Here is a 22,360-nt window from a genome sequence, read left to right as displayed (position 1 = left end):
TAGGAAACGTCCAAAAAAACTAAAAATACCAGCATGTGATTCACAGCTCATATTTTGGCGTGAAAGGGGTTCAGCTAGTGAAGAATTCATTGATTTTGCTCAGTGAAATCCACAACAGCAAAAGCACAAACTCACATCGACCAGCCAAATCCTTCTGGTTATATTGGATTCGCGTGTGCATGCTGTTGTGTATATATGTATGCTTTCTTCTTAATGAATGAGTTGAGAACGATTTCATATTATATTTTCCCAAATGTCTTTCTGCTTTTGGACACCTCTTTGAGCATAACCCCCCTCCCCTTCTCTTCTCTCTCCAGATGTTGTTCTTATTTCATTTCTAAGGCAGCCCACCTACAAAAAACCAGGGCAAAGGCTTTTAAAGTAAACACATATGAATAAGTCAGCAGGCTTTAGGGCTCGCGTTAGGAGGCATCTTGTTGTTGATAATCCAACGCTGGTGGAGCCCTTTCGCTAATTGCTTAGGGAAGGCGGCACAGTGTGCATTGGCATCCAATGTGCTGATGTAAAGTGGACCATATTAATCAAGATACTAAAGGAACTGCTTAGCCCCGTATGTGCATATATCTGTGTGCATGCATGGATATCAGGATGTTTGCATGCATGAGAGCGAATGGATGTTTATGAGACTGAGCATGACAGACAAAAAGGAAAGAGCTTCTTCTGGATGCAGTACCTCCTGTGATCTACAGAGTTCACTGTTCCACTTTTCGGTTTTCAACATGCTGCCTCAAATGTAGAGCCATTTCAATTACAGTGAAGCTATTGATTTATTGAACAAATTAACATATAGTAATCTCCGACAATCATACAACTCTTTGTTGCCATACAATGTCAGAAGTGGGAGTTCTGCGACCCAGAATATTGCTTCTGGTAGTGATGAAAGAATTGTCCTGTAGCCACGAAAACACAATAATTGATGTTGGAGCGGTGATGTTAAAACTTGCGCTGTTGCAAGTCGGCGAGGAGCAGTGCGACATTTCTCTAAATATCATGAAATATCCCTTTGTGAATCTGACTGCAATGTCAGTGGCAAGCAAAGTTCAAATTTAGCCGGGGATTTAGGGATATAGTGGCTACAGTGTTGTGTTTTTTTTACTGTTTTTTCTTTTTTTTTTTTGGCACTGGCTGAAAAACCACCAAACATGGCTAAGAGAATTAACAGCCATGCCAGAAGAATTCAACCTCCATCCTCTCTCCTGTTCGTTTTTCTGCTGTCAATTTTTCTTTTTCAGGTCAGTGCTTCTGGGAGAAGTGAGAGAGAGAGATAGAGAAGGAGAACGAGAAAAAAAGACCGAGAGAGGTAGAGCAAATTGAGACGGCTGGAGCTGAATTCCTGGACCACGGCTGGTGTCAGCAGAGCGGCCCGTAAATAACCTCTTTTATTAGGCCCGTAATGATCCCCGATGAATATTGACAGGCAGACTATGATGACTTTGTAGCTGAATATCAGTAATTAAGTTTCAAAGGAGTAGGTGGTGGAGGTAAGGTCATATTGATCTCCCCGTGCGCAACATGCCAGAGAACAGGATGTCAATGGAGCCGCCTCAGACGTAGCTGTCTGCAGCCTGCGTGCTGCATGAATTCTTGCAAGAGTGCACCAGTGTGCACACACCCATGCAAGCACAGGCTCTCGCCCTCTATCTTACACACGTGCATGCGCATCGATAGGAACGATGGATATCGACACTGCTGCATTTAATGGGAATTCTTTTCCATAACACCATAAATGCTCTCTTTTCTGGAAGGTCAATTTGCTGAATGGTGATGGCACAAATATTGCAACTGTCCTCTGACAGATCTCACAAAACAATCAGCATGTGCATGTGGGGAGTGCAAGGGAGTGGTGGTGCAGAGGAGTTAGAAAAGCTCTTTGGTGGCTGGCTGGCTGGTTCAGTGCAAGTGTAGATGAATAATTTAGGGAACACAAAGAAATCAATGTGGCATCTTTAGTTAATTTGATTTGCCGCATTAGAGAACAACTGGCTGCCTTATCTAATTACACACACATATGCTTGGGTAATTGTTGCAAAGTCAATAGTAAACAGGCTACATTCCTTTGAACAATTTCTACCACTGCTGCCCAACTTTGGGCTCCTGTGTGGCTTTGAAGTGCTGCCCTGAGCTGCAGAGTCACAGGGAGTGATCTGAACTCCCTGCTTTACTAGTCAGTGTAGCGAGGGCAACTAGGTTACCCTGTTCGATTTGTATCAGTGGGTGCTGCTGTGCGCCGTTGTCAGATTGACTGTTTCTTGAGTGCTGTGCTGCTGTGCTCTCCATCTGTGGTAAAATAGTGCTGTAATCATTTGTTAAAGTCTCTACAGGTGCCAACCTGTCTGAACTGCATGCTCATCTTATAACAGGTCTACTGTAAAATCCAACACAATAGGCTTTAATATATACAGCAAGAATGAAGGTGCCAGGTTTTGTTGGGAAGTGTTTTTTTTAATCTTTGTTTAGCATGTATGCATGGAAAAAATAGTATGATGCTTCAGCAGATACTGTGCTTAACATGTAAAGATAATAAAGACACTTTGGTTTTTTTTTTTTGCCTGTCCCGTTTGGATCTTTAGCCATCAGAATTGTTGTCTGAAGGCGAAGAAAGATGCCAAGCGGATTTACTTTCCCAATTGGATCATCATGGCCTTGCCATATTGGTCCATTTGATTGACCTTTATTATAATTATGTATTTATTTTATTTTATTTTCAGTTGTTACAGATGGGACAGACATGATTGGGGGATAGGGCAGGGAGAAAGAATGAAAGAAAGAGGGAGAGAAAGAAAAATAGAGGGGAGAAGAGATGGTAAGAAAGGGGGGAAGAAAAAAAAGAAAAACAAACAAAACACCTGGATCACGTATGGAGATAAGAAAAAACAGAAGAGAAAACAAACAAAAAAGAGCAACATAATAAACACAACACCATCACAATAAACTAGCTAACAGTAGGTAACAGTAGATACTAAATATTACATGTTATTGTGCAGTACGCAAGATCGACAGCGCACAATGTGCTTTGAGGTAGCAGCCAAGAAAGGTGTAGTTTGTGTCTGTAAACACCCGTGTGTACACCTGTGTGCATCAGCACGCTTGTATTCAAAAGGTTTCTCCATGTAACGATCTGCTAGAGGGTGTGGGGAGCCATAGCCCCGTCCTCCAGGGCATGAAGCAGGTATGGAGGAGATCCAGGCCCCAGACATCCAGAGGACCCAGAATACGAGAACCCAAGGAGGACCAACAGGGGGGCAACCGTGCCACCCTCCTGGGAAGAGCTGAGGAGAGCCCCAAACGAGAGGTCACCCAGCAGCCATGGAGCAGAGGCCAGAGGGGGTTGCAGTGACGTGCCAATGGGTTCTGCCGGCAGCCAGCTGTGCCAGAGAGGACCGGGTCTCAGGCCCAGAGGCCAATAAATAATAATAAATAATAAAGACACTTTAAAGTAGTTCCGGTGTCTAATTCGGATGCTAATTAGAAGTTCCGCCAGTGAATTTTCACTGTTGTTAAAAAAAATGAAAACATACAGTATATTAAAAAACAATTTTAACCTGTTCAAACACTTCTGGCAAGCTAATATTAAATGGGAGGGTCTGTAGCTATTCATTTGAAGTGTCTGAATAACCTCAGATTAAAGCCAAATCTTGTGATCGCCAGCTCATTTCACTTTTAAGCATCAGTCTGGGTACAAAACTCTGCAAAGTGCACTGTTGTCCCGTCTCACCGCATGTGTTCAGCTCTGTGGCGAATGCCTAGTGTGACTTGCACGAAGAGCCCTGGCATAATGTGATGTTTGTGGTCCTGTTGGTGCTGTCAGAGCTCCCCTGCATTAGCTGATAGCCTGCTTCCTGTCAAACCTCCCACCTAATCTGGGGATGGCCACTGAAGCTGTGGCTGGACTCCCAGGCAGAGGAGAGGGATTATTACACCCATAAAAGCAGGCGTTTTAATGGCCTTTCAGATTTCCTCTGATGTGTTCATATGGCCGTGGTAGTATAAACTATCGCCTTCATCTCCTCGTCACAACCCCCCGCCACCACCAATCTCAGTGACCTGCTGACCCCTGCTAACCTTGGCCTGTCAAGCGTATTTAAGTGTTCCCATGTGCTCTTATTTATGATTGATGGAGATTTTGGATTTCATCTCGCGACTGTCAGCCTGCGTGCCTGCATGTGCACATCTGTGTGTGTGTGATTGTACTGGATTTGGGCCATATTATGGTACAATAACCTCTTGGACTGAACAAGTGAAGCACTTAAACACAAGACATGTCACATTTCACAAAGCTGTTCATGCTCTGTGGTGAGGACAATGGGCCTCTCCCGGCTGATATTAAAAGTGTTAAGCAGTTCTGCTATAAGAAGCCGTGCCACCTGGATGACAGACACGACTCTCGGCTCTGCCTACACATGTGGCAGAATGGGACCGGAGCTCATTACTTATTCCGAGCTCTATCTGCAAGCGCTGATGTAAAAGGTAGATAAGGGGGGAGAATGAATATCATTTTCTTTCTTTTTTCATTCCCCGTGTACCTCCTTCCCCTTTTCATCCTGATGTAATTTGAAGCGCTTGAATGATCATAGACCTAGCCATCACCAAATCTGAAAAGACACGTTTACGTGCCCTAAGGCGGAAGACAAGAATCTATTTTCACTGCACTCAAGGTCTCTGAATCCTGAGCTGAGTACAGCTTCTCAATTTATATATGTATATACCAAGGAGCATGCATTAATTTAACGGCACTGATGCTCATTTTGCTAGGCTGCGGAAAAAAAAGCTTTCTTTGGTATTGTTGTTATTGTTGCGTAACAAATTCATCCCCTGCAGTTGTTTATCTCCTTACCAGGTGACGCAAAGTAAGGAACTAATTGTAATTTTCACTCCATGAGAAGGTTTCCAGATCTTTTCCCCCTACACTGTGTTAGAAATTTTGAAGAAATACACTCAGTCTCATTCTGTTTGTAGACTTCGTCTTGGTTCAGTGTATGGGATGGGCTGGAGGGGGGCATCCTCAACGCTGAACAGGCAAATTATCAGACTGTGCTCTTTTGCCCTTCATGTGGTTGCACGGTGGGACATGGGGCTGAGTGATGCGAGGTTCATATTTAATGGCAGCCTTCGGTTCAGCAGGCTAAGTGATGCGGGGCGAGGCGCAGTGACTTTGGGGTGTGCAGAAGTGTTGGAGGACACAGCTCTGGGGCCGCTCCCTGTTATAGATGCCATTGATTTGTTTGATTAGATGAGTGGCGGCGAAGAAAAACGCTTCTCCTGGCTCTCCCAAAACTTTCCCTACTTTCACTGTCCTTTTTTCTTTGAACAATCGGGAGCTTTGAGCTACGTCTGAAGATCATTTTACATGAATACGTTTAAGAATATTATTCATGTTTTAACCTGACAACCACTTATTCGCAGATGCATACATGCAGATCTACTTCCTCTTCTCCTCCCCTGCGGCCCTCCTCTCATTACATTCACTGCACAGCATGGACACCGATCAATGGCATCCCGGCCCCTTAACAAGCCACACCACTTCCTTACCTTCTCTAATGCAAATCAGGATATTGGCTACAAATCTCCTATCAAGTGAGTGCCTATTTAATGGAGTAGGTAGGTTGCTGTTGGGGGCTGAGCTTTTCGACAATGCCAAGCATTCAGTACTCTCGGTGCAGGTTTAGTCGGTTGGGCCTAACGAAGGAAACTGAAGAGAACCAGGGATAATCCAGACGAAGGACAAAGAGGGAGATCAGAGTTGAATGATGTAACTACTAGACAGCTGGGGTAAAAAAAAAAGGAAAAAAAAAGGCTGAAGCTTTGCGTGAATGAGGTCAGACAGGAGAAACAGCTGATGTATGTGTGTTGTTAATCCTACAGAAGAGGAGTGTTCGATTGACAAGTAGGAGGAAAACAAAAGAAAAATCAACCAGCAGTGTTGTAAATCAGTGCTGGCTGTAACACTGTACCACAGACACAGTGTAGTTACTTCTGTCTACATTTGTTTAGTTGGCAGCCTTTGTCACCAAACCAATCAATAGTGCATATTTTAGCTCACACTGTGATCGTAATACATGACTGTATAGAATAATGAGAGAGAGAGAGTGAGAGAGGAATGGAGGATCTGTGGAGGAGAATTTAAAAAACAACAACACGTGACAGCGCGCTGCTCTCTAACTACCTAGCTATACCAGGCACTGCATGTGGCAGAGCTCAGACACAGAACTGGGGAAATGAGCACAAGCCAGCAGGATAAAAACAAGTATAAAGATGGACCAACAAATTTCTAGCACTAATGATATATAATGATTGATCTTTTCCGGGCCTTTCATCATCCTGTCTTTTTCTGGGGACTTCTGCCAGCGTTTCTTTCTTTCTTTCTTTCTTTCTTTCTTTCTTTCTTTCTTTCTTTCTTTCTTTCTTTCTTTCTTTCTTTCTTTCTTTCTTTCTTTCTTTCTTTCTTTCATTTTTGTGTAAAGTTGTGTTGCTGCTGTGCTCGCACCATTCGCAGTAGACTTGGGCACGAAAAAAAAAAAAAGAAAACCAAAGTTTTGACAATACAGTTCAGATGAAGTTGTTGTGGCAACAAAGCCCAGGCCAATTTTTGCTTGTCAATAGTACAACAAATGTTGCAGCCAGAAAAAAAAACTGAGAGCTGAGCAAATCCCGGCGCTTCGGAAACATCTCTAACTCTTGGGAAAGAACGGCCCCATAGTGTAAACGCACACTCTCACTCTGGCTCTCACAATCACACCCACACACATGTGCGCACACACACTAAGAAGATTTGACAGTGTGCACTCTGTATGCTTTTATGCTTCACTGATGCTGATGGAGGAAAAAAAAAAAGGGCATGGGAAGGGATTTGCCCTGTAAAGATGACACAAGAGAGCCAGGGACAGGAAGAGCTTTGGGGGGAATGCTGCTATGATACCCACTGTTGACATGCAGCCCAAGTGTTTCGACATCGTGTCACACATGTTCTTACAGCCGATTTAGAGACAGGGGCAGGAAGTGCAATCTGGGTCAGTTCATTATGAACATCTGGAAGGGGAGCGAGAGCTACTCTGCAGATACAGGCGAGATGGCTGTTGGACGAGCCATGAAGGCGAAGCCAATTCAGTTGGGTCTTAATTAAAAATACGTCCTCCTGAGCCAGATTGCATTGGGTGGTGTTAGAAGAGAGTGATATCCCCTCACGTGGTCTAAATGAGAGGCACGAACTTCAGAATCTGTGGGAAATATCTTAAATCCTCAATTCCCCCCCTCCTTTAAGAGTTTATGGTAGATTCCTTTACATAGGCCTGGGTAAAACTACCCTTTAAAGCAGCACGGTGAGTTTTTATTCTGTTGGCATCTAATCCTGGGCTCTTTACCATCTGAGTGCCTAATTGTGGTTTGCCTGTAATCTTCCTATCTGGAGACAGGCCAAGGCGACACACCACAGGACAGATACCCATAACATGGTGAACACAGATCTAGAGCCGGTTTATCCTCTTGCTGCTCTGCCCCTAATCTCAATCAATCAGTGACATGGAAATCTACAAAACTGACATGGGGTCAGTTGTAAAGTGCAGTTTGCTTTTTCTACTCTTGGCGCACGCCAGGGTGAAGGCTAGGTTAGGGTTACAGCAGGCTCACTGCCCACGGCGCTGTGTTGAGTCTGACTGGATATAGGCATGGCAGACATGCTGTCATCCTTCATCAGAATTAATTTCGGTGACATCACAAGACCCAAGATCAGAGACATAAGCACCATGCATTGTTAACTCGAGACCTCAAACTTCTGTTTGTCATTTAGATTAAACACATTGTCTCCTCTCGTGAGACCAGATCACTTTCTTGAAATGACAAGTTAAAAAAAAGAAAAAAAGAAAAAGAAAAATCAATCTGCGCACATCTACAAATGCAGCTTTGTATGTGTTGACACAAAATGGCTGCCAGGCAGAGGAGACAGCTGTCCGGGCATCACTGATGGACTTCAGTGCTTTCCGACATCAGTCCATCTGCACTAGTCAGCCATTAGCAGCTCAAGGTCCTATCAGCCAGACGATTGGATGTAAATGCCACCTGATTGGACGGCAGATGATGTAGAGACAGATAAAAAACAGAACAAGATTTCTGATGGCATCCCATTCAGGATGGGATCAATACCCCTCTAGGAACAGGGATTGTCAAATTAAATTTAAGTTGTTAGAAATGATTACTAGTAGTCATACAAAATGGTCCGGTTTTGTGATGGGTGGTGGGGAAATTGAGCATAGTGGGGAGCAAGAGACACCCATGGCACAAGTGATTGACTGGGCCCAGGCTTAGGGAATCAATACCGCTGAGGGCAAGAGTTTGATATGCCTCCCTGATAAGTCTTTGTGTCTTTTGGTCCCCGGTATAATAGAGCATAGATAGTATTTCCAGCCAAACACGCACACACGCGGCCACAGTACACACACATATGGATGCAAGTATACAGAAGGGCAGGCAGCCATGCACCCAAACAGGCAGCCAAGCACGAATAGCACAGCACACATTCTGCAGGAACATTTAATCTTCCTCACATTCAATATGTCTCAGGTTTTCAGACTGAGACTCAGGAAGTCGGGGCAAAAAATACCTCAGAAAAAATGTCTCTCTTGAAAAATGCCTTTTCTGTCCTATACAATCTATTGTAGAGCTTCCTTTCTCCTGCAGCTCATTTTGTGCGGCACAGAAGTGCTGTTAATAGAACTGAAATAGGATTTTTTTTTTAAACCTGTAACCTTCTGTTAATAACTAATTGCATGCGCACTAGTTTAACAAATGTAAAAGTACAGTTGTTAGAAAACACAAACCAGGGGGAATGTGGAGAAGCACTGTGTTTCTGCAGGAGGAAACACAACACAAACACCTGCCTGATCTGAGATCAGAGATTAATATGTTCAGTCTACCCACTGTTAAATGAGTTTCTGCATTTGTAGCTATCTGTTCATGTTCCTTATGGTTTCTTACCACTGCACAACTACTACAGATTGTGCTGGTGAGTTTACGCTCTTAAGACGGTCTATGAAGTGGTAAAAAAATAAGCTACGGGAGGAAGAGCGAGCACAAGAAAACCACACATAAACTATCAACAGCATCCATCGCTCCATCGGTTCGCCTTGAACATCTTACTGAGCTGGCCTTAAGTTAAGATAACACTCTGTAACCCTCGGGGTAAAACCTCAGTCATCAATTTTAGAGAGTAAAGCTTCAGGTAAAAATATAAGTTACTGTATACTAGGACTGCAACATATTTTTGATCATTTACTAATATATTTGTACGATTTAAATGTCCTGCTTCCAGCAAACAGTCACAGCATTACAAAAGAAAACATATTCACGTCTTGATCCAGCAAGTGTTTTGCATTGTTTTCTTGCAAAAAAGGCTTAACAATTAAAATAACTGAAAATAACTTAAATAACAGCTAATTGATTAAATGACTGATCCTTTTATCTTTACAGATATGTGCTTTTGCTGAGTAGAAAATGAGCAAACAGGAAATTGAGCACATAGGCATACATCAATATCAAGCTGCTACCCGGCACCATTATGACTACATTTGTAATTTAAATGGCAGTGGTAGCTTCCCTCTGATGGAAAATAAAAAAGTGCTCACCCAGTCTTGGCAAAGTTGGTCCAGTAGGTCATGACCACAGCACTCAGCATGACATCGTTCTTGGAGAAGTTGCAGGGAAAAAGGTCAGTGGGACCAATCATAGGAATTCCAAAAACATAGGGCACCTCATCGCCATGGGCAGCATCAGACCAGGCCGGCTTCATCAAGCTCTGGCAGTGATGGTAAAAGGCGTAGAAGTAGGTGGGCGAGCCATAGCGAGCGTGGAGATCAGCCGTAACCACCGACGGCTCGACCCACTGGTGGTCGGTAAATAAAGCCACCAGCGTTTTTCGTCTGGTCTCAGGATTGTCCCTGTCTGCCCAGTCTGTATACATGAACTTAATGGTTTCCCTAAGTGTGTCCTTGCCTTCCGGGTACCCGTAAAGACTGTCCACAAAATCGGACACAGAAAAATCAAAGTCATTTCCAGATACGCCGTCCTCTGAATCCACCACGTTCTCCACAAACCGGAGCCCTTCACCCTGGTTGACCCCCAGCATAATATCATAGTTGAGAAACTCTCCTTGCTCCATTAGGATCTCAGGGTCGTCGGGAATAACATCACCATCAATTACGGGTCCAAAGGCCACGTGGTACCTTGCAGGCTGTATGTCCTGCTCCACCAGCTCCCTGGAGCTCTTCTTCCTCAGACAGTCCACCATGTCTGATGTGTCCAGCACATTACAGCCCACCTTCTCTGCCAGGAGACGCGTATACTTGACCGGCTGATAGTTCACTGCCCAGCTGGAGAGGGCTGAGCCGCTCTGAATGATGGCTCTGTGGAACAGACCTGCACAAGGACACAAGAAGAGACAAGATGATTTTTAGTGTCGTTATTCTGAAGGATAATTCAGTTATGTACTATACTACATGATAGCAGTTAATTTTGTTGCTGCCATGATCAAAAGGGGGCTGTCTGCTACACAGTTGATAAGAATAACAAAGGCCAGACAGAAAAAGTCCTTGTTGCCATGCAGAACAATAATGGAATCACTGCCGTGATAATGAATGTGCAGATGGCCTGGTCTCGCCGACAGCTCGCAGACACGGGAAAGAATCAGCGCTCTGTCTGTCATCCTCTCTTCCCCTATCCATCTCTACGTGCCCTCTCGGAAAATGAATCAAAGCTGGTATACAAGTCTATACCGTAAAATATATTAACGCCTTCCCTCATGCACATGCACCACAGTTTGATTTAAGAATATATGAACCCTGTTTCCCATCCCCTCCTTGTGATAACGTTCTTTTCAAGGTAGCTTAAACTGGGTGAAGCAATTACACACAGACTTTTTGCACTCATTATATATGCATAGCATCTCTGCATCAGTTATATGTCAGTTTTTTTACACACAAAATTGAAGTCTTTCACATTTTTTTCCATGCGGAAGACCACTAAATTCAACATAGTGGGTGGGTGGATTTCTATAAATAATAATAATAAAAAAAAAAACCTGACTCCCGCTCACTGCATTTGCAGAAGTAGCTGCAAATTTTTAAACTGGCACTAGAACACACTGTGGTGGCAAGCAATGAAAGAAGACCAGACTGCACAGAAAAACCCAAGGTCTCGCCTGCTTGTGCGCTGCAGAAATAGACACATGTTGAAACAAGAGTCAACAGATCACACATTATACGAATCTACATGGAAGTTTGTTTCTTGTGTGTGGGTTTTGAAAGGGGGGTGGAGGTGGTTCAGAAATCAAGGCGAACGCATTTACAGTCTCACGGGGAGCTCTTGCAAATTAAATTACATTTTAGCTGCACTGATGTATGAAGGAAATCTGAAATGACTGTTCATCAAGGAACAAATCCAAAGTAACAAACATAATTTCCTTAGAAATAATTGGAAAATTTGAGAAGAGTGAAGGTAAAACGACATGCACCCCCCTCCACACACACACACACACACCTAGTGTCAGTTAGGCCTCCCTCATATCACCGGCAGCGCCCTGTCCTCGACAGCACCACTCATCTGCACTCCAGATATGGTTTTCGAAAATCACAAGTGCTATTTTACTGATCTCAGAGAAAATCAGAGGCAAAGCTCCTACCACTTGACCATGCCGCTTTATTGCTCACGGCGCTATCATTGCCGGAGTCAAGGAATTCCAGTGAACTCGTGATATTGAAAGCCACAGCAGAAGAAATACTCCTGAAATGGCATGCATTAAAAAAATGTCATTAGACATCCCACACTGAAGCCAAAAAGACTAGCAGAGAAACATACAGGCACGCAGACTCAGTTTGTGATTTTTCAGCGTCAGTGTGGGTGGCTGTGCTGAAATCTTTGTGTTTATGAGGTAAACAGCAGACTTAAGTGCCAGATATATCACTTTGGTAGTCTTAATCAGAGGCGGCAGGGGGTTTATTTCTTCTTGGCGAAGACGGAGTGTTTATTTACAGAGCTATTTACATTTATTTGTTCTCAAGTAGTAAGTAGAATTAATGTGTCTGGGTGAGTGAACTGTAAAGCATTTCCGTTGTGAGTCTGTTCACTAGTATATGATGCATTTTAATGTTTATTTCAAGAGCTGATCTATTCTATTTTTCTACTTGTCTGAATATAAGTTTTTGACATAATCCCCCGTGCCACACTGTCATTTCTGACGTCTTTGTTTTTCTGTCTACGTGGATAAGACCTTATCATCAGTGGCACTGGCCTCACAGTGCCCCTTGAACTGCGCTGTGGTTGTGCATCTCCGCAGGACGGTGGCCTGTGCTGTGTCCCACGGAGCGGAAGCAGATGTCGAGGGCTTCGCCCACTTGAAAGCATTAGAGGGGCAGTCGCAAGATGAAAGATGGCCGCTTGGAGGCTGAGAGAGGGTAGGGGGTGGGCTGGGGCTTAATCCTGCCATCCCTCCCTCCTCTTCTTCCTCCTCCTCTCCTCTCCACTCGCCTTCCCCTCCCCTCACTCTTTAGTGGTATTGCCTCTCTTCACATCTCAACTCTGATTGTGCTGTGCAAATAGAGCCAGTCATGGTGCAGGAAGTCTGTCCTGAATCCCAATGCCGCCAGCCATACCACAGCCACTTTTTGAATGTCTTTGATCAGAAGTTGCTGTAGGAAAACGTTTGCCAACGCACAGGTTCCTGTGATTGCCAAGGCGATTTGACAGACATACGTATATCAAATCCGTTTGCAGTAATTGGAGAGAGCTGCTTGAGTGTACCTTGGCTGGGTCCCATGTCCAGATACACCCCAACCAACCAACAGATGGCCAGCTGCTGAGGAAGCTACAGCCAGGTTGACACTCCTGGATTTATCTCCTGCTTTGGTTGATGAAAAGAAGGACGAATGAATAAGGTTTTACTATTGTTTGTTAGGAAACATATAAATCCAGCACTCAAGAGCTGTCACTGGGCCGATAAATATGTATTAGAGCTGTGTGTGATGAGCCCCACTGTGGTCGGAAGCTCACTGGGGAAGGTCAGAGAGAGAGAGGAGAGAAGTGCACAGGCTTTATCACCCACTGAGGGAATCCACTAATTATCCACACTGGGACGAGGATGTCTGCGCATGTGAGAGCACACTTGTGCGTTCGCATGTGTGTGTACGTGCATCCACGCATGTTTTTGCCGACTTTGATTGATAAAGCAAAGAGATGGGCCTGTTGATGGATAGAGCAACCGTTGACAGGCATCATCATGATGGGAATTAACCATTTGTGACACCGTTTTGTCTCTAGTATCTACTCTGACACCTGCGGAGGCAGTGATTCCTTACGCGCCATCCGGGTGAATTAAACAGAAAGTGCGCGAACGCACGCGCGGCATTAATATCCACCAAGTTTTATTTCGTAAAAGCAACAGATAGCCTGATTATTATCTGCCTGTGTTTGACATGCGAGGACCCGACACCCAAACTGTGAGCAGATCCATCAAACTATAGCATTGCTGGCAGATTGAGGTCACGCTGAATTATGACTGGAGCTGCAAGGTAATCACTCATTGGGCCCCTGCTAAAATGCTGTTGCGTCGCCCCGCAGCCGCCTCTGCGCTGTGGTTTTCTGACCTCGACCGCGTTGCCCCCCCCCCTACACTTCATCCTCGCTAGACTCCCGTTAAACAGGCATGTAGTTCAGGCCCCGTATTGGTGGAGTGGCTTGTGGAGATAATTCACTGATGATAAGAAAGAAAGAGCTTGACCTCGGGGCCAATGATGACCATCGCATCGGTTGGAGAGCCACACACACTAAAACACACCCACAGGCTCAGACAAGTTTAAACCTTGTTTTGACAATACCAATATGGATAACGTGCTGATACTAATGAGCAAATCCTGCATCAGTGGAGAGAGGAGCATGACGTGGATCACTGTGATGTATTATGTGGTGGCTACGGGCATGTGTGAGAGTTCAGTCTGTGTTAATGGACAAGGATGCTATGCTGGTGCCAGTTAGTGCGATAAATGACTGTACTCTGTAATCTGGAACAGCTGGCAAAATGCACTCAAGCGTCAGTGGTGAGTTTCATCAGTCTGCGGCACCGTGATGTTTTTAACGGCAAAATCCATCCCATAGAACCGCTCCAAACAACAAGGAAAAAAAACCAAACAAAGAACACCTTCGTAAGTTTGGACCGGCTAGGTCTCATTTCATAGGTCAGCGATTAATTTTTCCTTCCATTATTCCTACACGACTTTCAAAGCTATTATGGACAAAAATATGCAAGGCAGCAAAATGTTATCAAAACTCTTCTCCAACACATAAAAGCCATCGCAGGGGAGAAATAACGTAGCCATGGGGACATGTATTTCTCTCTCCTTTTTCTCCTCGCTCACAACTTGCTTTTTTTTTTGCTTGCTTCAATCCATCCCCTGCTCTGGTTTTCCTCCCTCTCTGTTGCATTCACGCAGTCTCCTTTTCTGAGGGACCACGCTGAGTCCCTCCCTGCTGATTATTAGACATAAGCTTGCGTTCAGCGGAGCTTGAATCCTCTGAGCCATCTTACCTCCACCATCTCATCACTGTAAGCAAATCTCCACAGACCCGTGGACTTTGCAGAGCCCCCCCTCTGTTGAAAGCATTTCTCTCCGTCTACAGCCAAACTAGGCTAGCACAGTAGTTGGACACGGTAAGTGTTGTTCTGCCTCTCTTGCTGCATTTCACTCAGTCGGTGCTGTTGTTATCTTCTTCCAGGAATCCACAGTGTTAGTGTCTTTTTTTTTCTTTTTCCTTTTCTTTTTTTTTAAATTAACTACGGGATTAAATGAAGTGAACTTAATGCAAATAATCCCATGTGAAATATTTAAAGCCAGGTGGGAGACCAATATTCATAAAATCTGTCAAATTATCTATCCTTGGCCGGTTGCAGTTAAAGCTGTTGTCTCCATGGCTACAGCTTACAGGCAGCATCCACTTAAACACAAGTGCCTCTGGTCTGATCATGCATTAGTCCATGGGTAATTTCACATCGGCAGCCCCGAATCAACACCTACATTGTTTTTTCTGTTCCATTAAAATTTACACCCAACACTGAACTTGTCAACTTCAAAATGACGCTGACAGAATCAACATCAGAGCAAAATGACTTTTAGGACAGCAGTGTCTTTGAAAATACTTTCTGCATTCCCTTAGGCTGCAAGGACATTTTTTAAAGGGACAGTTCAGCCCAAACTGAATGTCCATTTTTTTCTCTGGCATGTAGTGCTGCTTTAGTCATCTAGATTGTTTGGCGTGATATAAAAAGCAGGGAACAACTTTGAAAGTTTGGACTGGCTAACTCTCATTTTACAGTATAGGTCAGTGATTCATTTTTCTTCCAGTGCTCTACTTTGGGTGGCTGAGTCTCAGGAGGTACGGTAGGGCATTGGGAGGTTGGTGGTTCAATCCCTAGCTGCTCCAGTCTGCATGCCAAAGTATCTCTGAACAAGATATTGAACTCCTGCTGCTCTAAGTGCAACAGGATTGAATGTTAGATTTAAAGCACTCAGACGTGGAAAATCGTGTTTGTGAATGAGGCACGTTGAGTGCTAGAGTAGAAAAGTGGCATATACAAAACATTTACATGACTTTAAAAGCTGTTACGGACCAGGAGGATTTATCCATCTAGATTGTTTGGGGTGAGGTGGCCTTAGTCTTAGACCACCAACAAATACATTTGAAAGCTTCTCTTTCCAGATGTCATGATGAGGTCAGTCAAAAAATTCCACAAGCCTTGTTGTGAGCATGTATCCATGTATCCTATTTCCTACCAAGACACAGCTCCTCACCCATTTACTGTGGAAAGGGAGGCAAGGAACTACTGTCAATGAGAGACTTGTGCTCATGACAGTGAGACATGATGTAAACATTAATGGCTTCACCTCCAGGCTGAGCTGCAGTAGGTGCACACTTCCTTTGACTGCTGGATGGAGACCAGTGTAAAGAACATACCTCTCACATAAACAGAAAATGCACCAAGATTTGTGGAATTTGAAACAAATAATTGTGTCATCATTTATGTAAATGAATCTTCAAAAAACATGTGTTTGGTGCTGTGTTTTTCCACTAACATAATAAGGCGATAAGGAGTTTGCATGCTCTCCCGGTGTTTGCGTGGGTCCTCTCCGGGTCCTCTGGCTTCCTCCCACAATCCAAAGACATGCAGTTAGTAGCGTTAGGTGAATTGGTGATTCTAATTTGCTTATAGGTGTGGATGTGAGAGTGAATGGTTTTCTGTCTCTCTGTGTTAGCCCTGCGACAGACTGGAGGTCTGTTCAGGGAGTACTCCGCCTCTCACACTATGGTAGCTGGCTACAGCCCCCCAGTGACCTGGGTAAGGGTAAGCAGAAGAGAATGGATGGACAACAAGGCAAGTTCTATCTAGCTACTTTATTTTTAAGCGAAATCTATAGACCCAAAACTGGGCAACTAACACCAAAGACAATCTAGATATGTAAATACTATTACAGATCAGAAAAAAAAACATGCATTTTTTTTTTATTATTATTATTATTATTATTTTTATCTAGGTGAAATATTTCTTTAAATAACAGTGGCATCTAGGCAGCGGGTGAGTGAACATTCAACAAGTAAGACTGCTATTTGTAGTACCTGCTTGCTTAAACATTAAAAATGAAAAAAGACATAAAATAGCCCACTTATGATTGATTGCATGCACAATTTATTTAGCTTCAGAGCTACAACTGTTACTAGTACCTACAGTAGATTCAATTCTTTTCCCCTCTAAACTAGATTTATTCTGGACCTGTTTCATAACAGATGATCCAACAGGATAGCTGCCAAAGAAAATGTATCGTCCTCCCAGAACCTGAAAGTTTTTTTTCTTTTTGTTACCGATCATAATACAGAAGTACACTGTTTCCTAATTTGTAGCAAACTTTAGCCTGCCTTAAATCCCAGGTGGCCTTGTAGCAACACTTAAGTGAAGAGCAGGCTTTAACACAGGAGGACTGCCCTATGTCCAGACAGTGGCTGAGGGGCCAGTGTTTTCATCTATCAGTGTGAGACATGCTTCATGCCAGCCCTATATAATGTTGTTTGAAGCTGTTGGTCTTCTCCTCCAGCCTCTGTAGAGACTGCCTGCTCGCCTGCAGGCTGTGGCTTAGGCCAGATAAAGAGTTTGATCCATGAGGGTGGATGGATGGAAGAGGGAGGGAATGGGGAAGCAGAACAGAGGGGGGGGGGGCAGAGAGAAGAGGAAGGCTAGGCAAAGATGAAGGTATTAGTGAAGGAGAGGCGAGAAAATGTGAAACAGCACGAGGCAAAGGGGGAGGAGGCGAAAGGAGGAGAGGAAAGGAGGGTAAAAGTGACCCCGCTGACAGGCTGTACCTAGGTTTAAGGATCGATGTGCATCTGAGCCCAGTGAGTGTGATATCTCCTACTAATCACGACACGACATCCACTGGTCAATACCTCACACTCCAGGCCTCATCATCACACACGCTGACCTCTTCCCTGTCTGCATGGACAGCACAACAGGGCCACGGCTCCTCCTTGAACTCATCAATCTGCTGCTAATCACATGGCGTGCATGCCACACCTGAGTCAAACAGTATTTGTGGACTAATTCTCAGAATTTAATTTAGCCGAGGATCGGTGTGGGCGGAGTTTACTACACCAGGACATTCCAGATTAGTGTGCGTTGTCATTTAGAATAAAGCAGATTACTCTGCATACATCTTTGTGATTGTCTGAACTTTTTGTTGCTTCTGCGCTGCACTGCCCGATGTGACAAATTGGATCTGACATTTGCAGCAGGATGACGCTGCCATTTACTCGAGCATCATACGCGATCCAGTTATGACGTCCACTCACAGAGAGAGAAATACAAATACAAAGGTACCCGCAACACTTACTACACTTACTACTGGATGATAACAGCATTTGTAACACTTAAACGAAGGTTAAAAGAGCTTTAGAGCTCTCCACCGTGGTTACTAGAAGCCAGAAAAGCACATGGAAACGTGTTTGATGGATGAAAAAAAAAAAATCAAAGGGTGCATGCAGGCTTGTTTTTTTTAGATCTGGGATTCACTATGCAAGAAATAGAATATGTATAAAACATGAATGGAGATCTTTCTATGCGACACAGAGAGTTTCAGTTTAGAAAGGAGGCAGTCATTCCACAGTTTTTATTATTGACTTTATGCATACTTAAACAATCTGCCCTTTTCATGCACTTGCTCGTTCAGCTGCTTCCTGTTTGGATGCTACCAGTGCATTCCCAGCACTGCTCACCTACAGTATGCATGCACACACATCGAACTGATTTCATTACTTCTCTCCCCTCTCAGACACTCTGCTACACCAATAGAGACAGAGAGCCGGCGCTGTGATTTTTTTTTTTTTCCATTTGCACTCATGCATGTGTCACTAATGCTGCAGCCTCTGAAAAGCAGAGAAAGCTATCTCTCTGTCCTTCTAATGCTAGCTCGCTTTGTGCAGTGGCTTTTTTTAGGCGATTTTTCGCCACGCTCACTCCTCACTGCTGCAGTGCTAAGATTGGCCTGATAGCTGTGTACACACAACAACGTGCACTGTCAGCGAGCCTTGACAAGGCGTCGATGTGGAAATGTGAAGAATAATGAGTTATTACAGGGTTATCTGTGTGTATCTCCATGTCATGACTGTGTAAGCGGCTCTGCTAATCTCATTAGATGAGACAAGTTGTTAAAGATGTTTTCTGATTTCCTCTCTCTTCTCTCCTACTGCTTCCACAAATAGATTTCAGATCAGTGTGCTGAGAGGAAATGATTAGTGCTTTTAGCTCCCACGGAAACCGGTTTTTCACGAGAGAATTGTGCAAGCGGCTGCTGCGTAGCGCCAGTAAAAAACATCTGACTCCTGTTGTTTCTAAATATATGCACCATATTTTACACCCCATCTGCATTGTATAGCAGCCCCAAAGCTTGGTTCATTTTTATATATGCAGCCAGCAGTGACAGCTGGAAACAAAGAGAGCACTGACTTCAAGGAAGCTAGTACAAATCAGATGTAAAATATGTCTAGCATGGGTGGGTCAAAGATATAAGTCACACACAAATACGACAATTCAGCCATGAAATGTGAAAGGATGGGAAGCTTCTATTCTTGGTGACATCTTGCCAATGACAGCCAGATGGGACGGCTGAAACTCATTTTTGGGCCAAGGAAAACCACGGAGAGGGCGCAGTTGCATTTGTGACAGACAAATTATCACAAGGGGTGTACAACCCCCCTGGGGGAGGCAGAGAAGTAAAGGAAGAGTGACAGGGAGAGAGAAAGAGAGCCCCGGTCAAAGTCTTACGAAAAAAAAATAATAAAAAAAATTAGCTGTGAGCTGTAGGGGTATGGGAGGTGAAACTGAGATGGATACGCACAACCCAGCTAAAAGCAGTTGGTGGGTGGAAGCTTACTGTGCCTTTTCACAGACTTCCAAAACAGCAGATTGCTTGCTTGCAAGCCTTTGAGTCTTGTTTCGAATAGACAACGTCCCTGATCTGATTGTAGCTTACAAACAAAGGCAAACAATGTTCGTGGCGTTCATGCGCACGGAGCTGATGGCCAAGCATGCACATGTGCGTCCTCAAAAGCATCATTTGTCTCTCCAGGAAAGTCCAATCCTACTCCGGCTTACGTAGAAAATACCTAAAGGCGATGTTTATTATATATACACTATGCAAAACACCCACATAAATACTAATGCACACACACACACATACACAGGCACATTCAACAATTCAGGAAACTCATTAAAAACTGCACGCGGACCACCTCGTAGGCAGCAACCTTTTTTTCTCTGACTAAGAACGTCAACAACTCTTTTAATCTAAAACAGCATAAATGAACCAGAACCAGAGGACACACTGGAAAAAAAAAAACTCCCCTGGATGTGTTGTAATTCCTGCTCCACTCTCGAAATTACAGTGCTCTTCCTATTAGAAAGACTCCCTCCATTACAGATGCCTTTAAGGGTCAGTGCTCACACCAGCAGCAGAATCTGAGCTGATTAACTATTGTACCATGCATGAATGTGCCAGGGCGGGCACGGGTTCCAACAGGGTAAACATATTCTTCTAGCTGTGCCTATGTCACTCTGTGTTCCTCTCTCGCAACGTCTGACACCACTGTTCCCTGCTCTGCCCGTCGTGCCAGCAGCCCTGCAGCCAGAAGCCACAAAAGCTTTGTTTAATTCAAGGCGGCACTCCATGCAAACAGTGGCCAAATATGGGAGGGATATGCGTCTCCTTCTCCTCAACCTCATTCTTGTGCACACATTAAAGACAGAGAGCGACGCTGAGTCTGGGATGGGACCTGATCTCAGCACCTGAATGTGAAATTACCTGCTCTGAAGAGGGCAGCTGGGTTTGTTCACACACCACACACACACACACACACACACACACGCACACACACACACACACACTGCCATGTGTGCCCATCAGTAGCCTGCCTACTGTGTGCAGTGAAGAGATAGCAACAGTGTGACAACAGCCTATCCCTGGAGAGCACTATGCCTGCCTTCCCTGCCTCATGCTTCATACTGTAAATTCCCATTGAGTCAATTACCGTGGCAGACTCTTTAGCCACCACGGCCACTTACTGTAAGTGGACGTTGAGACAATTGGGTTATGACATGTTCTGCTGTAAAAATGGTTTGGAAAAGTTCCATCGGCAGCAGAGGCTCCCAGAAAAATCTACTCAAACAAATCAAGTCAGCTGGAAATCCGAACAATTAAGAGCTATTTGTGCAGCCTATCTGAACTCAGCAACCAGCGACTGAGCATCGATCCTCCTCAAAACTAATCTCGATCAATCCATTCAAATGTTTTTATTTTGATTAGAAAAATACACAGAGTTGCTGAGATGTTGACTTTAGTAATAGAGATTAAAAATGTGTTGACCAAAGTGTTCATCAATCTGAAATGCCTTGTTTTTTTTCACCCCCTCTCTCTGAGAAAAAAAAAAAACGTGCTGACTACACATTTATCTGCCGTCCAAACTGAAAAATATATCGCAGCAAGACAAACAGACCGACGTATGGATGAACCGAGCTGCCGACATCTATTCTCATTGTGTCACAGACAAAGAACAGAGGACGGGGAAGAAGAGGGAGGTCATGGGAGGATAACAGGAGGATAGGGGTGTGTGTGAGTGTGTGTGTGATGTGTGATAAGACTCTTAAAGTTCCTCAGTGTGTGCTACTGTCCCCGGAGAGTATTCAAGGCAAGGCAGAGACTCTCTGCATAGGAAATAGCACTCAGCATGCTAACTGTGACTTTGCATTCATTGTGAGGAAGACACAAGCATCTTAATGTATCGGGTGACTCATGCAACCATTTCATCTCGAATACGTGCTTACTTCAAAAGCTCGGATAAGAAGGCTTTGAAATGATTGCAGTGTGATTTGTGATTTGGAAAATGTAATTTCTCAGCAGTTTGAGATCGCAACATACCTGAGATTTCCAACTGAAATGGCTTTGCTACTAATGCAGATTTGTCAAACCAGTGCTTGAACTGTTTGATTTTTTTTTTACTGAAGCTATAAAAAACCTTAAATAAGTTTGTTTCTTCATTTGGGCAGTTTTATTTTCTCGGCTAGTCGACAGCTAAGCAGCATCGCCGGCACTTGAAATAATTTACTGTAAGTATTTCCATTTAACCATATTTTGTGCAGCTCTGCCACCTCTTTGTGAGGTCATATTCAGTTATGATGCTCTGCAACTGTGAGTAAATATAAGCCTGTGTATTAGATTTTGGAGCCTGAGATGAAATCTAATTTCTGCGAGCTGAGTGAGAGAGATTGCTTGCTGATACATATCCAAGGCCACATCTGGTAGACCCTATCAAATATACATGAACTTGTGGAGATCATGATATGGCAGCGCTCCCATTATTTCCCCACGACCGCAGCACATTCGTGCTCCTTGTATTCCTTGTTCGATACTGGTGCCGACATTTACTCTGATATTTACAAAGTTTGCAAAAGACAAACACAGCGACACACTCACACACGCGCCTTCTGTGTCGGTGCTCACCAAAAAATCCTGGTTACTTTCTGATCTCTTAAGGATACCATTTAAGAACTGAACATTGTAATGGAGGCAATAAAGCATGGAGATGACTTTCCTGATATTGAAATGTGACAGTTAATTTCAGTCATTGGTGGAGCCAGCTGATAACAGATTGATAGTGTCACAAACTGTAATGGACAAGTAATTAATATCCATTGTGCCGCCTCCATTTGGAACACTAATGTATCATATTGAATTTCAGATGGGGGGGGGGGGGGGGGGGGGGAGCC

At 44.0% G+C, this 22,360-nt stretch overlaps 1 protein-coding gene across 5 annotated transcripts in view; it reads right to left on the bottom strand.

Moving 5' to 3' along the window:
• Positions 1 to 22,360, bottom strand: part of LOC146524413 (neuroligin-3) — a 137,021-nt gene that overhangs the window by 7,845 nt on the left and 106,816 nt on the right. For all 5 annotated transcript variants that reach the window (XM_085133472.1, XM_085133480.1, XM_085133487.1 and 2 more), the window contains one exon: positions 9,636 to 10,425. In XM_085133472.1, coding sequence (XP_084989598.1) covers positions 9,636 to 10,425 — 790 coding nt within the window. The remainder of the gene's footprint in view (positions 1 to 9,635; positions 10,426 to 22,360) is intronic.

This window comes from Neolamprologus multifasciatus, chromosome 2, assembly GCF_963576455.1.
Source record: "Neolamprologus multifasciatus chromosome 2, fNeoMul1.2, whole genome shotgun sequence".
NCBI classification, from domain to species: Eukaryota; Metazoa; Chordata; class Actinopteri; order Cichliformes; family Cichlidae; genus Neolamprologus; species Neolamprologus multifasciatus.
The sequence above is the reverse complement of the archived record's forward strand: the minus strand, read 5'-3'. Positions and strand labels throughout refer to the sequence as shown.